Source organism: Xyrauchen texanus, chromosome 2, assembly GCF_025860055.1.
Source record: "Xyrauchen texanus isolate HMW12.3.18 chromosome 2, RBS_HiC_50CHRs, whole genome shotgun sequence".
NCBI classification, from domain to species: domain Eukaryota; kingdom Metazoa; phylum Chordata; class Actinopteri; order Cypriniformes; family Catostomidae; genus Xyrauchen; species Xyrauchen texanus.
The window spans coordinates 5,668,493-5,684,588 of NC_068277.1; the positions used below are offsets into that span (position 1 = coordinate 5,668,493).

At 41.9% G+C, this 16,096-nt stretch overlaps 1 protein-coding gene across 4 annotated transcripts in view; it reads right to left on the reverse strand.

Moving 5' to 3' along the window:
* LOC127619546 (calcium/calmodulin-dependent protein kinase type II delta 1 chain) overlaps positions 1–16,096 on the reverse strand; it is a 103,016-nt gene that overhangs the window by 4,586 nt on the left and 82,334 nt on the right. For 2 of the 4 annotated variants that reach the window (XM_052092415.1, XM_052092407.1), the window contains exons 14-17: positions 6,885–6,929; positions 6,332–6,380; positions 1,123–1,198; positions 943–1,037 (exon numbers count right to left, since the gene is read on the reverse strand). In XM_052092415.1, the coding sequence (XP_051948375.1) occupies positions 943–1,037; positions 1,123–1,198; positions 6,332–6,380; positions 6,885–6,929 (265 nt within the window). The remainder of the gene's footprint in view (positions 1–942; positions 1,038–1,122; positions 1,199–6,331; positions 6,381–6,884; positions 6,930–16,096) is intronic. The other 2 variants (XM_052092430.1, XM_052092424.1) reach the window with 1 other exon arrangement.

The window sequence follows — 16,096 nt, forward strand, 5'->3', positions numbered from 1 at the left end:
TACTGAAAATGTTTACACACACACATACACACACTCACAGACACACACACTCACAGACACACACACAGGGCCAAATTGATGCCCTACACAGAGTTCCGGTTGGGGGGGTTTTGCGTGATAGGATCATGAAGCGATCGTCTCTGTTCCGCAACTGCTTTCGAGTCCTTGCATAACATATAACGTGCAAGTAAGGGCAGCCAGTGGACTTTCTGGTGGACCTAAGATGGTGCCCCCCTAGAGAGTTGGTGCATATGGGAGTATTTGGGTATTTATGTGTATAGGGAGCGCCGGTACTGCACACACACACACACACACACACACAATTTTAGCTGCATCATGTATTTAGTTGTCCTGCAGTGCTCTATAATACAGAAGACAGAAAATAGGTAAAAAGCTTGTATTTGCTCCATAGGCTAAACATGAGAACAATGGTGCCATCTGGTGGATAATATTAAAATGTACATTTTGAAGCCAGGTCTCCATAATATCATAGAATTCCTGATTTTATGCTTTAATGGCACTGGGATCAAATATTGCCATTTTATTGGGTTTCAATGGGGACATTTTTGTCCTAAAGGTCCCGAGTGTAACTATTTTGTGTACACAGTATTATTATAGATGTATTATAGGAACTGAAGTTGAAATATCAAAATACATCCCAAACAATACACAACTTTGGTGTTTATTGGCATTAACACAGCCGAAATGATCGGGAAAACAAAAATGAAAAAGACAAGAATGTCCCAAAGGTCGCACAAGGGTTAAATAGCTTCAGTGTAGTTAGATACGTTTCGTTAGTAACTTGAAGAGTAGCTACTAGCTAACTTTATTCTGTTCTCAGTGTCATCTTACTGTAGAAAGGCAGCTCACTAGGTTTTAAAACAGAGCTTGAATGTATGAATGTAGATGCAGCAAATCTTCACATGTAAAATCCCGTCTTACAGTTTTCAAAGTAGAACCTGTGGAAATCTGTCCCATCCACGAGGTTTCCCAAAGCTTCCGGTTCAAAAGAGGTCAGCCCGGGGTCACAGATCTTCCTGTGAGACACATGATCAATACTTACAGGAATGACAAGACCGCCGTCTTTAAGAGTTCAGGCATAACGCTGAAACAGAAACTCACGTGTACGCTTCAAAATCTCCACTATTAATGGCTTCAATCAGCAGCTCTGTGACTTTAATGATCTCCTGTTTCCTGGCTAAAACACACAGAGGAAGAATAAAAATCTGGTTTTTATCTGTGGGACATACCCAGCATTCAAAACAGTGAGATACACATTTTAAAATATACATATGGACTTAAATCACAAATATAACTAATGCAAAAATCAACATAACCCACCAAAATGCTTCACTAAATAATCATCTGCTAATCATCTTGCCCTTTGAGATTGTGGTGTTGTTTTCTGGCTGTGTAGTTGTCTTATATCCCCAACAGGGGGCACTAAAACATCACATTAATTGTAAAAGTCATATTGCACAGCAGGATCTTGAGAGACTCTTCACCATCAGGACAATAGACAAAGCCAGATGTTGCTGCGATGCATCAGTGCATTTGAAGCACTGACAAAATGACACCAGCTTCAAATTAAGACTCACTGTGTCTAATAATCTCTAAATAAGACAGAAGTGTGAACATGGAATGGCGTCAGAGTATGGAAAGATTTGTTATTCCTTCAACGCTTAAAAGTAAGTCTAATATATTCACACTTGCCCCTTAATCTGGAACAGCTCCCTAAACACTCTCTAAAACGAACCGCTTTTATACCACTATATAATGAAGCTATTTACACAATAAACACCAGATGCGGTGATGGAAGACCTGCATGTAGGTCCATACAATGCAAGTGAATGGTGGCCAGACATACGAAGCTCCAAAAAAGCACATAAAGGCAGCATAAAAGTAATCCACAGCAATCCAGTGGTATAATCCATGTCTTCAGAAGCGATCTAATCGGTTTTGGGTAAGAACAGACCCAAATGTAACTCCTTTTCCACTATAAATCTTGACATCAACGATCATGATTTCAAGCTCGATTACATGTCCTGGCAACATCTAGGGCTCTGTGCATGTGTCAAGCACTAATAAGTGTGAGCTTGGAATCACGACCGTGCCTAGAGATTGCAAAGTCAAGACTGAGATCTCTTCTGAAGACATGGATTAAACCACTGGAGTCTTAAGGATTACTTTTATGTGCTAATTTGGAGCTTCAGAGTTCTGGTCACCATTCACTTGCATTGTATGGACCTGAGCTGAAATATTCTTCTAAAAATCTCTGTTTGTGTTCTGCAGAAGAGAGAAAGTTAAACACATCTGGGATGAGAATATACATTTTTGGGTGAACTGTCCCTTTAATGCAACACTGAGCATGTATGCTCAATAATGTTAGGGAGTGTAATGGCATAAAAAGGACTGCTGAACATATTGTTTTGGACCGGTTCATTTAAATGAACCCTTGGAAAGAACTGGTTCATGAAAATGAATCGGACTTATAATCACAATCACGTTACAGTGGTCCAATGATTATCTGTAGATTCTCATTATTGTAATGTGAGTTTTTTTCTTCTTTCTGCAATTTAATTTCATAAATTTAATGTGAAAATCAGGGACTAAAAACAGTTCAAGGAACAAAAACCGAAAACTAACAGAATTTTTTGCAGAATGCAATTGAAAACGTTATTTTTAAATTGTTTAATTTGTTCCAGACTGAAAATGTTATTTTTAAATTGTTTAATTTGTTCCGGAGTGAAAACGTTATTTTTAAATTGTTTAATTTGTTCCGGAGTGAAAACGTTATTTTTAAATTGTTTAATTTGTTCCGGAGTGAAAACGTTATTTTTAAATTGTTTAATTTGTTCCGGAGTGAAAACGTTATTTTTAAATAGTTTAATTTGTTCAGGAGTGAAAACGTTATTTTTAAATTGTTTAATTTGTTCCAGAGTGAAAACGTTATTTTTAAATTGTTTAATTTGTTCCGGAGTGAAAACGTTATTTTTAAATTGTTTAATTTGTTCCGGAGTGAAAACATTTTTTTAAATTGTTTAATTTGTTCAGGAGTGAAAATGTTATTTTTAAATTGTTTAATTTGTTCAGGAGTGAAAACGTTATTTTTAAATTGTTTAATTTGTTCAGGAGTGAAAATGCGTTTATTTTAAATTGTTTAATTTGTTCGAGTGAAAACGTTATTTTAAATTGTTTAATTTGTTCAGGAGTGAAAATGTTATTTTTAAATTGTTTAATTTGTTCAGGAGTGAAAACGTTATTTTTAAATTGTTTAATTTGTTCAGGAGTGAAAACGTTATTTTTAAATTGTTTAATTTGTTCAGGAGTGAAAACGTTATTTTTAAATTGTTTAATTTGTTCAGAGTGAAGCGTTATTTTAAATTGTTTAATTTGTTCGAGTAAACGTTATTTTTTGAATTGTTTAATTTGTTCAGGAGTGAAAACGTTATTTTTAAATTGTTTAATTTGTTCAGGAGTGAAAACGTTATTTTTAAATTGTTTAATTTGTTCCAGAGTGAAAACGTTATTTTTAAATTGTTTAATTTGTTCAGGAGTGAAACGTTATTTTTAAATTGTTTAATTTGTTCGAGTAACGTTATTTTAAATTGTTTAATTTGTTCAAGAGTAAAACGTTATTTTTAAATTGTTTAATTTGTTCAAGAGTGAAAACGTTATTTTTAAATTGTTTAATTTGTTCAAGAGTAAAAACGTTATTTTTAAATTGTTTAATTTGTTCAGGAGTGAAAACGTTATTTTTAAATTGTTTAATTTGTTCCAGAGTGAAAACGTTATTTTTAAATTGTTTAATTTGTTCAGGAGTGAAACGTTATTTTTAAATTGTTTAATTTGTTCGAGTGAAACGTTATTTTTAAATTGTTTAATTTGTTCAGGAGTGAAAACGTTATTTTTAAATTGTTTAATTTGTTCAAGAGTGAAAACGTTATTTTTAAATTGTTTAATTTGTTCAAGAGTGAAAACGTTATTTTAAATGCTGGTAACTGCAACTGAAACTAAAGTCCAAAGGGTTTATCACAGTATATTTTTTAACGACACCACTTGTTACCTGGAAAAATCAAACATGTGCTTTGAACCTGGTGGAAACTGCTCCGATGTGGATGTCGCACAACTTACTACGCGTCACATTAAGAGCGAGAACCCCTAATCATGACCACGAGGAGGTTACCCCATGTGACTCTACCCTCCCTAGCAACCAGGCCAATTTGTTTGCTTAGGAGACCTGACTGGAGTCACTCAGCACGCCCTGAGATTCGAAATCACGACTCCAGGAGTGATAGCAGCATCAATACTCACTGAGCTACACAGGCCCCCTAAAACGAACGTTATTAACCGTTATTTTATTTAGTTCTAACCGGTAACCATTAGAAAGGGACACTGAGGAACTTTTGAACCAGAATGAAAAAAATATAGTTTTTGCTCAGAATGAATCGAAATGATTCGTTTTTAGTCCCTGGTGCTAAAATAAGGGTTATTTTTTCTTCTTTTGATTTGATCATTTCTAAACCTTGATCTGCAGATCATTATTTGATCCTTCTGGGTATTCAAGACCACACAAACAGCTTGAATCAGTAAAACTCAAAGAGATAGTTCACCCAAAAATGAAAGTACTCTCATCATTTATTCACCCTCATGTTGTTTTAAACCCTTATGAATTTCTTTCTTCTATGGAATACAAATGGAGATGTTATCCAGAATGACAGCTATTCACTTTCATTGTACGGAAAACAATGCTGTGAGAGTGAATGTGATGACTGGAGGGTATATTTACGTTGGAAAGACATTGAGGACCAGGATGATGGATGGATGGATGGATGGATGGATGACAGAAAATAAATGTAAACATGGATATACAGTGGGAAGACAAGCAAGGTTAAAAGATTAAGAAAGGAGAAACAAAAGGACAGAATTAGTTGAAATGGCGATAGAAATGAAAACACAATATTATTTGGTTTACAGGCTTTCCTGAAGCAAAGACATGAATGAGAAGATAACAAAGGATGATGGAAACAAATGGCACAACAACAAATCCCCGTTAGCACATTTATCCTTTGCAATTTGAGGTCTTTGTGTGACTTACGTAAAGTTGTGGACTTACACTTAACACCTAATCAGTAAAAAAAGATTGCTCGAGATCTAGCCTCAACATCTCAGCTCAAAATCACAACAAAAAAGAGGAACAGAAAGTTAGCAGCTGTGAAAAAAGGCTTAAAATAAAACGCTTAATCCCAAGAGACGTTTACCAACCGCTACGATAATCACAGTACGGTGAGCAACATGACTAATAATACACTTATGGGAAGAAGTGCAAAGAAAAAGACACTTTTGAAACAGAAAATCATAAAGAAAAGGTTCGAGTGGGCAAAGAAACACAGACATTGGACAACAGATAATTGGAAAAGAGTGTTACGGATCTGAACCCCATTGAGCTTTTGTGGGATCAGCTAGATTGTAAGGTGTGTGAGAAGTGCCCGACAAGACAGTCACATCTATGGCAAGTGCTACAGGAAGTGTGGGGTAAAAGGTCACTTGAGCATCTGGACAAACTGACAGCTAGTATGACAAGGATCTGCAAAGCTGTCATCGCTGCACGTGGAGGATTTTTTGATGAGAGTTTTAAGACGTTTTTTCAAATTGTAATAGTAATTTATCATGTTATTAATGTCCCGACTATACATTGTGATCAGTTGAACGCCACTTTGGTGAATAAAAGTACCAATTTCCTTCCATAAGAGCAAAATCTGTACATTATTCCAAACTTTTGGCCGCCAGTGTATATGTGGTATTTTCTGGGCAATTGCTTTTTTTTTTGGCATTTTGCAGATTGTTCCTGATTCTCATTGATTCACAATAATCATCCTAATCATATTTTAGTGCATTTCTATCTTTATACTCTAGAAAGCTTTATTTGGAAAATGTAAATACAGCATTATATTGTTACATATTGTTTTCTTTTCTTTCCTAAAATGGAAATAAATGCATTTTCACTGGAAAAGAAGAATATATACTGTCAAATTTCAGCACTTTCAAAATACGCTAATAATCATAATTAACTACAACAATTAAATAAATATGAAATTAATCGACAGCCAGCATTACTTTTTAACATTTTTCAAATGTTCCTTAATTAACAAAAATGTATTTAAAAGATATTGTCAAACATTTATATATATATATCTTAATTTGTAATGTACAATTGACTTTTATGCCAATTAATTATCATTTATTGGTATAATGACCGGTTGATCGCACACAGAGTTACAAACCGCTAGTACACTGTGTGTCCGTACAAGAGCATATGTGTGTACTGTACCTTTAATGTCTTCATCTTCAATAGTGGTGTTGACACTCTCTGACGATTCCTGAACGGTATCAGAAAACACAAATATTAATCAATAATCATCTAAATACAAAGGGGGGAAAACCACAAACAGGCACACAAAATCTTATTTCAATCTGCTTGCAGTATTTCTGACATGATGCATGTTTATATTAATTTAGTTGAAACCAGAATGAATGAAAATGTCCTAGTTTTGTTCCAAACAAGCCCTCCGATAATAGTCTTTCCACTGTAACATTTCAATAGAGACACTTCCGGTTCGGTTTTCATCGTCTGGCGAACGAGCTGACATTATTGTCTGTGTTACAGGTGCTGTTTATAGACATTTCCATTTCCTAACATCACTAATTCCCAAAGCATGCCGTCCTAGAGAGAGCGTTCCCAAAAGTCTCTGTTATCGGTAAAGGAAAATGTCGTTCCGGTGTGGACGAGAGGCGTAAACGCAGCAGAATCGACGCATTTCCGGAATCCCTTTTATTTGCAAGCATCCCAGACGACTGCAGCGAGCATGCTCAGCACATAATACCTTGTTCCCGTCGGCTGGATTGTGGATAACAGTAGTTTGAGGCTCCTGATTTGGGAGGTGCATATAGGAAAAGAAAAGGAACAGAGAAAAAGAGAATAAAAGATATAAGACGTGAATAAATAGTAGTTCAGTTGAAGAGTTAGAGGACACTTAGCATTATTTTGTGTTCACCCAAAAAATTATGAGAGTTAGTAAACAATGACAGAATTGACATTTTTGGGTGAACGCTCCTTTTAAGGTGCACTGCATTGAAATCCTGAAGTCAAGAGTTTTTAGTAAACTAAAGCGGAGTGAGTGTGAGTGGTGGTGGCGTAGTGGGCTAAAGCACATAACTGGTAATCAGAAGGTTGCTGGTTCGATCCCCACAGCCACCACCATTGTGTCCTTGAGCAAGACACTTAACTCCAGGTTGCTCCGGGGGGGATTGTCCGTGTAATAAGGGCTCTGTAAGTCGCTTTGGATAAAAGTGTCTGCCAAATGCATAAATGTAAATGTAAGCCTCATTTTGGGGGGAGCAAAGCCATTTTTCCAGATATAAAAGACATTTCTAACAAAGCCTGGTGTACTTTACGAAAGGGAAAGAGCAAAGCCGTTTAGACAATCTGTCATGCCATTTTGGGATGGGCATAATGGGTATAGGTTACGGGCATAACTACCACACATTTTCACTAGAGCAACAGTACGGGATGCCAAAGCCAAAGCGTGCAGTAAAGCAAGAAAATATCAGGAAAACCCGTTTTAAAATCTTGTTTAATGTGACCATGATACGGTTAAAATGGCTTCCAAAAATAACTATAGGACTGTTGTATAAAAAACAATATCACATGCACAAAAGTGCTGTTGTCCTGAATATCAGCACGCCCAGAGGCTAATGGCGGAATCACTGCTGTGCTGATATTCAGTACAACAGCACATTTGTGCATGTGATATTTCTTAAATATTAGAATAAAATGAATAAAATAAATATAAATATTAGACTCATGTAGGAAAGCTAAGAACAAACAAATCCTCCATACAGTAAGTCAAACACACATGCGTCCATTCCTAACACACACATTCAGTGACAAACCTTTTAAAAACACGGTTAGTTCATGTCTGTGTGCAAACAGACTTTCCTGAGAAATGAAAACGGTTTATATGACATTATTAATACGTGTGTCGCTATATGTGAGGTTCTGAGGTCAATGGTTCCTCCACGGCAATTACACAATCTCTTCTATACCTTAAAACCACACTACATGATGCAAACTGCTGTGGGACATCGTGGATATTGCTTTGTAAAATGACTGGTCGTTACGGTCTCTGTGTACATATATAATAACCTACAAAAGCATGTGGACAATAGCACAGTCCTCGTCTTATTTACTCAGTACACAATGTTTAAATGAAAGAATAGATTGAAAGCTTGTGTGAGCCGGATAAATAAAACTAATTGCCATTTTCCCTTTAATCAAACGTGATATTATTACACATTAACGCAAGCATTTTGTGTACTGAGCTAAATATATCACTGTTAACAAAACATGTTGTTTAAGACACATTATATACAGCATATATATATATATTTATATACAGTACTGTGCAAAAGTTTTAGGAACTTTTGCACAGTACTGTATATACAGCTGTGAATCAGCCACAACATTAAAACCACCTGCGTAGGTCCCCCTCGTACCAACATAACAGCACCAACCCGCATCTCATCTATAACTGCTGCTCAATTTTTGTTTTTGGCACCATTCGGAGGAAATTCTAGAGACTGTTGTGTGTGAAAGTCCCAGAAATACTCAAACCGGCCCGTCTGGCACCAACAATCATCCATGCGATTATCAAATCAGCCAATCGTGCGGCAGCAGTGTAATGCATACAATCATGCAGATACGGGTCAGGAGCTTCAGTTAATGTTCACATCAACCATCAGAATGGGGAAAAATGTGATCTCAGTGATTTGGAGTGTGGCATGATTGTTGGTGCCAGATGGGCTGGTTTGAGTATTTCTGTAACTGCTGATCTATATATTATATATACAGTATACAGTATATACTGTATGTATACACATACATAATTAAACTCTCAGAAACCCAAGTGCTGATATATTGAAATATATTTTCTCCTACTTGAAAGTGTTTTTAAAGAAGCCACAGGATATACAAAAATGATGATGTGATGGATAAAGTTTGTAATATTGCAATGCTGTGCATTTAGGGTTGTAAAATGTCACCACTGCTTTATAGACAGTACATGGAAGTTTTGAATTCACAGCACAATTCAACACACAAAAGAACTAATTACAAGCATTAAGGGGATTTCGAAAGGTCTCGGCCCCTTTCAAACGAGCCCGCCCGTTCGACCTCTACGGAGCTCATTGACTTCCATGGTAAAGTGCAAATCGTCCGTGGCAGAAGGTGGGGCAGGTGTTCGAGACCGGATGGCCCTTCGAATGAGTCGCTCCAGAGTCATTGACTTCCATGGTAAAGAGTGCAAATCTCCGGGTCCCGGTGGGCTAGAGAGGTGGGGCAGGTGTCGTTGGAAAGGTCTCGGGTGGCCCTTTCGAACGAGCCCGGCCCCGATGATCGTAGCCCGCCGGGTTCCCAAGATAAGGGGCGTTCGACCTCTACGGAGCTCATTGACTTCCATTGTAAAAGTGCAAGTCTCCAGGTCCCGGTTGGCTAGAGAGATGGGACAGGTGTCGTTGAAAAGGTCCGGATGAGCCCTGTCAAACGCGACCAGTCTGGAGACCGTGGTCGGTCCGGTTCGGGAGAGACATCCGGCGGAATGTGCGTTTCTTGCGGGGCCCCTATTATCTCCGGATCCGAACAAGGACAACTGATAATGTGGTATAATCAAAATAATAATAAATACCCATCTCTATGTATTGTATAGTACTAAATATACCACGAATACCATCAAACTAGATTTATTTTTAAAATGTCAGAACAGCACAGACAACAACTGAAATGATTTTGGAATATTTTAACTATTATTAACTCAAAAGTCTCCAATGTGTGAATGTAGAATATTTGCAACCGCCCAGAGTTGCTACACTTGAATAAAGAAAACATGTCTTAAAATTTATATTTCTGGAAATTTCCGGAAAAACGTGGAAAATTGCAAATTTGTTCCTAAAGTGTTTGCAATCGTGTCAACTTCAAACTTTTCATTATGTGTGAATAGGGTGCTGGATTCACTGAAAGTAGACAGAACAAACAAAAAAGCAAGAATGGCAAAATAACCAGTGAGCCACAGACAGTCAGACAGACAGACAGACAGACAGAGACAGACAGACAGAGACAGAGTACCAGAGCAGGTGAGGGGACTGGCTCTTTAGGACTGGTGACTACGTTGGATTTGTTGTTGATCTACAGGTGGGAGGGACACAGACAGACAGGCAAAGCTTTAGCAAGGAGAGAGGAAATGTCAAATGAGCACGGCCATTTTATTCGAACGACATCGCTTATGGATCCTGGATGGTGAAAGAACAGTTCATTAGCAGAGCTGATTGCAATGACAGCCTTTGAAAACAATCCACTATTCCTCAATGATTGTAACTGTCACACTCAATGCAAATGGTCATTTACAGTATGTTAGCAATACATTAGCATTTGTTTACCATGCACATAATTCTGTCTGCTATTATGCTGTGGAAAAATGTACTTCTAATAAAGTTTGCTAAAGAAACTCTCATATTTGAGAACAACTAGATCATTAAACAGCATGAAGCAATCAACACTTGATATCACATTTCCCACCAAACCTTCCAAATTTTTAATATGCATGTGTTTTTAAGATAACAGCCATTCGGGCTCTTTACAGCAACCTACAGACCATCGAACAGTTGCATGTTTTCTCATGCAACTTCTAAATCGAAGGAATCCCTGAATGACGAACATGTCATGCAGGTTTAATTCTTGTTAAACCAAACTAAAAATATAGAACTTTGTTTACGCCATGGGCCCTTATACTGCCCAAATACTGGATTGACAGGTTTAGCATATGCTCAATTCTATTGCATGTTGGTAATTTCTGCAAAAACAAAACACCTTATTATGCAAATGTTTTCAGTAGGCGAAACTATGATTTCATGAAACTCATTTTCATTTTGGTAACAATCCAATGGCAAGAAATACGTATATTATGTGTCACGGTTGCAGTTGTTGGGACTTGCAAAAGAAGTTTCCAGTCTACATCTAAGCACTGATCTATGCCAATATCAGTTGAACCTCAAAACGAGACGCTAAACTCAAAAATAACAACAATGCTGTTGAAATCTACCGTGGCACTTCTCACCATAGACTTCCTTCTCTGCAGTGAGGTGCAAACATATGAATCACCACATTATCACCATTACACTGAATAACACTGCATTTCTCATCGTGCTAATGATGTGCACGGAAATGGACAGAAATAGGGCATCAAATGCTTTAGTTATCATTCTTCCATCCATGAAACAAATAAAGATAATTAGCAATGCATATGGAAGGAGAAAAATGTTCATCGTTTATCAGCTCTGTTAGACTTATTACCAAACTGATGTTTAAGATGGAGAGACTAAGACTGCATCCTAATTTGCATACTTCCCCATGCACTGATATGCTGGCGGTAGGAAAGTACATACATGAGTAGAGAGATAACCTGCCAGTATTAACAGACAAACTACTACGACATTAAAGGGACAGTTCACCCCAAAATGAAAATTCTCTCATCATTTACTCACCCTCATGCCATGCCAGGTTTGTGCTGCTGAACACAAGTGAAGATTCTTAGAAGAATATTTCAGCTGTGTTGGTCCTTACAATGCAAGTGAATGGTGACCAGAACTTTGAAGGTCCAAAAAAGCACATAAAAGCAGCATAAAAGTAATCTTAATGACTCCAGTGGTTTAATCTGTGTCTTCAGAAGGGATAGGATAAGTGTGGCTTTGAAACCAATCAATATTTCAGTCCTTTTAACTATAAAAGCACATTTTGAAAGTAAAAGTGGAGATTTATGAACATGGACTGAACCAATGGAGTCGTATGGATCACTTTAATGTTGCCTTTATGTGATTTTTTGGACCTTCAGAGTTCTGGTCACCATTCACTTGCATTGTATGGACATACAGAGCTGACATATTCTTTTAAATATTTTAATTTGTGTTCAGCACAACAAAGAAAGTCATACACATCAGGAATGGCATAATTTTCATTTTTGTGTGAACTGTCCCTTTAAATTGTTTTGATATCGTTTGTGTTTGCACATAGGCATTAGCATCTAGTTCAGTATATTACCTTAAAATATAATTTATTACTAAATGTATTGCTATATTGGTCATACATATAGTTTACAATAAGGTTGCATTCATTAACATTAGTTAACTACATTAGTTTACACATACTAAAAAAAAAAAAAACGTAAAGCATGAATTCATCTTGGTAAATGTTAATTTCAACATACACGTTCATTTGTAAAATTAAAAGTTGCATATGTTCATATAAGTTAATGCAATATGAACAACTGTGTTATGTTCCCTGTTGTCTTTTGTTTTTTGTACTGTTATTGTGAAGTTTAGTTTAGTTCCTGTTTTGGTTTGTTGTAGTTTCTTTTATTCTGTCATGTTCACTGTTGTCTTTTGTTCTGTGTTTCTATATTCACGTTCATGTCATGTTTCCCTGTCTACTCCGTGTTTTCCTTTTCACCCGTCACTGTTCATGCTCCATGTCACGTTTTCCTTGTTGTCCGCCCCGTGTTTCACTGTTCTTGTCTTAAACTACATTTCCCACCATCCACCTGCCATCAGCACGGCCATTTTGGTTCATTGTTCTCACCTGTGTCCAATCCAGTCATCACTCCCTGTGTATTTAAGCCCTGCGTTTTGTTCACTCCCTGTCGATTGTTGAATGTTTGATATTGTCACCTTGATATTCCTGGTCTGTGTTCCCTGCCCGAGTTTGTTCTTGTTATTTTGAGTTCTTTGTTCTTGTTATTTTCCCCATTGCGGGTTTTCCTTTGTTTGTTTATTTGTTTAAATAAAAGCTAACTGCGATTGGATCCGCACCTTCTCGTCTGCCTTCACTTCTGCCTCACATCATAACAGAACAATCGACCCAAACAATGGATCCAGCAGTCTTGCGGGCAAACTACCGGCTGCTCTGTTTGCGTCAGGAGGACCGTCCCTTAGAAGACCACATTCGAGACTTCCTTATGTTGGCAAGCTTCACCGACTTCCCGGACTCTGCCTTGGTGGTCTTCTTCCGAGACAACTTAAACTCTTCGGTGAAGGAGCGGTTGCCTCTGACTACGAGCGGCTGGACCCTCCGCGACCTCCTGGAGGCGACCCTACTGTTGTGCGGCTCTCCGTTCACTGTGGGCGTTTCCAGGAAGGACCCTACCCCACCACCTACAGCGGAGACTCTCCAGTCGTCCCTGGCGCTCCCGTCACGCCGACCAGGGACAGCGTTCCAGCGTCGCCAGTCGCCTTCCACGAGCCAGCGCGGCCCGCCGTCTGCCCGAGGAGGAGAGAAGACGGGCTTCCGCCTCCCGGTCCGCGCCTGCCCGATTTGCGAGCCAGAGCCCACGCATGTCACCGTGAGCGAGCCCGAATCCTCGTCAACCACGGTAACCCAGCCAGAGCCTGTAGCCTCAGGCGTCAGTGAGCCAGTGCTGCTAGCCTCAGGCGTCAATGAGCCAGTGCCGCTAGCCTCAACCGTCAATGAGCCAGTGCCGCAAGCCTCAAACGTCAATGAGCCAGCGCCTGTGGCCTCGACCGTCCCTGAGCCAGCGCCTGTGGCCTCGACCGTCCCTGAGCCAGCGCCTGTGGCCTCGACCGTCCCTGAGCCAGCGCCTGTGGCCTCGACCGTCCCTGAGCCAGCGCCTGTGGCCTCGACCGTCCCTGAGCCAGCGCCTGTGGCCTCGACCGTCCCTGAGCCAGCGCCAGTAGCCGTGACCGTCCAAGAGCCAGTGCCAGTAGCCGTGACCGTCCAAGAGCCAGTGCCAGAAGCCTTGACCGTCCAAGAGCCAGTTCCAGTAGCCATGACCGTCCAAGAGCCAGTGCCAATGGTCGTGACCGTCCAAGAGCCAGCGCCTCTCGAGCCCCCTAGGGTTCCGCCTCCCAAGTCTCTCAAGTCTCTCGAGCCTTCCAGGGCTCTACCCCTCAAGCCTCTCGAGCCTTCCAGGGCTCCACCCCTCAAGCCTCTCGAGCCTTCCAGGGCTCCGCCCCTCAAGCCTCTCGAGCCTTCCAGGGCTCCGCCCCTCAAGCCTCTCGAGCCTTCCAGGGCACCGCCCCTCAAGCCTCTCGAGCCTTCCAGGGCTCCGCCCCTCAAGCCTCTCGAGCCTTCCAGGGCTCCGCCCCTCAAGCCTTCCAGGGCACCGCCCCTCAAGCCTCTCGAGCCTTCCAGGGCTCCGCCTCTCGAGCCTTCCAGGGCTCCGCCTCTCAAGCCCCTCGAGCTTCCCAGGGCTCTACCCTTCAAGCCTCTCGAGCCATCCACGGCTCTGCCTTCCACGCCTCCTCCAGAGCCTCCTACGGCTCTGCCTCCGGAGCCTCCTGCGGCTCCGCCTCCAGAGCCTTCTGCGACTCCGCCTCCAGAGCCTCCAGCGGCTCCGTCTCCTGAGCCTTCCTTGGCTCCGTCTCCTGTGCCTTCCTCAGCTCCGTCCCCGGAGCCTTCCAGGCCTCCGCCTCAAGAACTGTCTACGGCGCCACCGCCCTCAGCTCCGCCTCCTGAGCCTCCCTCTGCTCCGCCTCCTGAGCTTTCCAGGGCTTCGCCCCCCGAGCCTCCTATGGCTCCACCTCCAGAGCCTCCAGAGCCTTCTAGGGCTCCGCCTCTAGAACCTCCTTCGGCTCCGCCTCCTGAGCCTCCCTCAGCTCCGCCTTCTGAGCCTTCTACGCCATCGCCTCCCCCGGCTCCACCTCCCGAGCCTCCCTCGGCTCCGTCTCCCGAGCCTTCCACGGCGCCGCCTCCCAAGCCTTCTACGGCTCCGCCCACAGGGTACACCATGGCTCTGCCTGCCTCTGCTCCGCCCCCAGGGTCTCCTACGGCCCTGCCTATGCCTCCTGCGGCGCCGCCACCCAAGTCTTCGACTGCCCGCCTCAGAGGTCCTCCTTGGCTCCGCCTCACGCGGCTCCGCCAGCTCCCCCAGTGGCCACACCTCCCAGGTCCCCTGAACCGGCCATTGGCCCATGACCACCTCCCAGGCCACCGAAGCTGGCCTCTATCCTGTGGCCTCCTCCCAGGCCTCCTGACCCGTCCCTGTCTTGTGGCCTCCTCCCAGGGCTTCTGACCCTGTTCCCGTCCTGTGGCCTCCACCCAGGCCTCCTGTCCCCGGTTCCTGTCCTGAGTCCTCTTCCCTGGCCTCCTGACCCAGTCCCTGCCCAGTGGCCTCCTCCCAGGCCCCCGACCCGGTCCCTGTCCTTGCCAAGTGGCCAGCTCCGGGCCATCTAAACCGGCCTCTGTTCTGCGGCCACCTGACCCTGGTCCCTTGACACACCCCCATAGACTGCTTGCCTGCCCTCTCGGCCTCCATGGTCTATCTGTCTACCCTCTCCACCTCCCTGGACTGCCTTTGTGCCCCCGTGGACTGCCTAATTGCCCCTTGTGCCCCCGTGGACTGCCTAATTGCCCCTTGTGCCCCCGTGGACTGCCTAATTGCCCCTTGTGCCCCCGTGGACTACCTAATTGCCCCTTGTGCCCCCGTGGACTGCCTGATTTCCCCTTGTGCCTCCTTGGACTGTCCCTGTACCCATTGTGCCCCCTTTGGTCTGTCTGTTTTTCCCCTGTCCTAATCCCTCACCCCTTGGACATTTATTTTTTTTTTGTTGTTCTTGTTGTTTTCTTTAGGACCGTCTGGAATCCGGTCCTTTTGAGGGGGGGTTATGTTATGTTCCCTGTTGTCTTTTGTTTTTTGTACTGTTATTGTGAAGTTTAGTTTAGTTCCTGTTTTGGTTTGTTGTAGTTTCTTTTATTCTGTCATGTTCACTGTTGTCTTTTGTTCTGTGTTTCTATATTCACGTTCATGTCATGTTTCCCTGTCTACTCCGTGTTTTCCTTTTCACCCGTCACTGTTCATGCTCCATGTCACGTTTTCCTTGTTGTCCGCCCCGTGTTTCACTGTTCTTGTCTTAAACTACATTTCCCACCATCCACCTGCCATCAGCACGGCCATTTTGGTTCATTGTTCTCACCTGTGTCCAATCCAGTCATCACTCCCTGTGTATTTAAGCCCTGCGTTTTGTTCACTCCCTG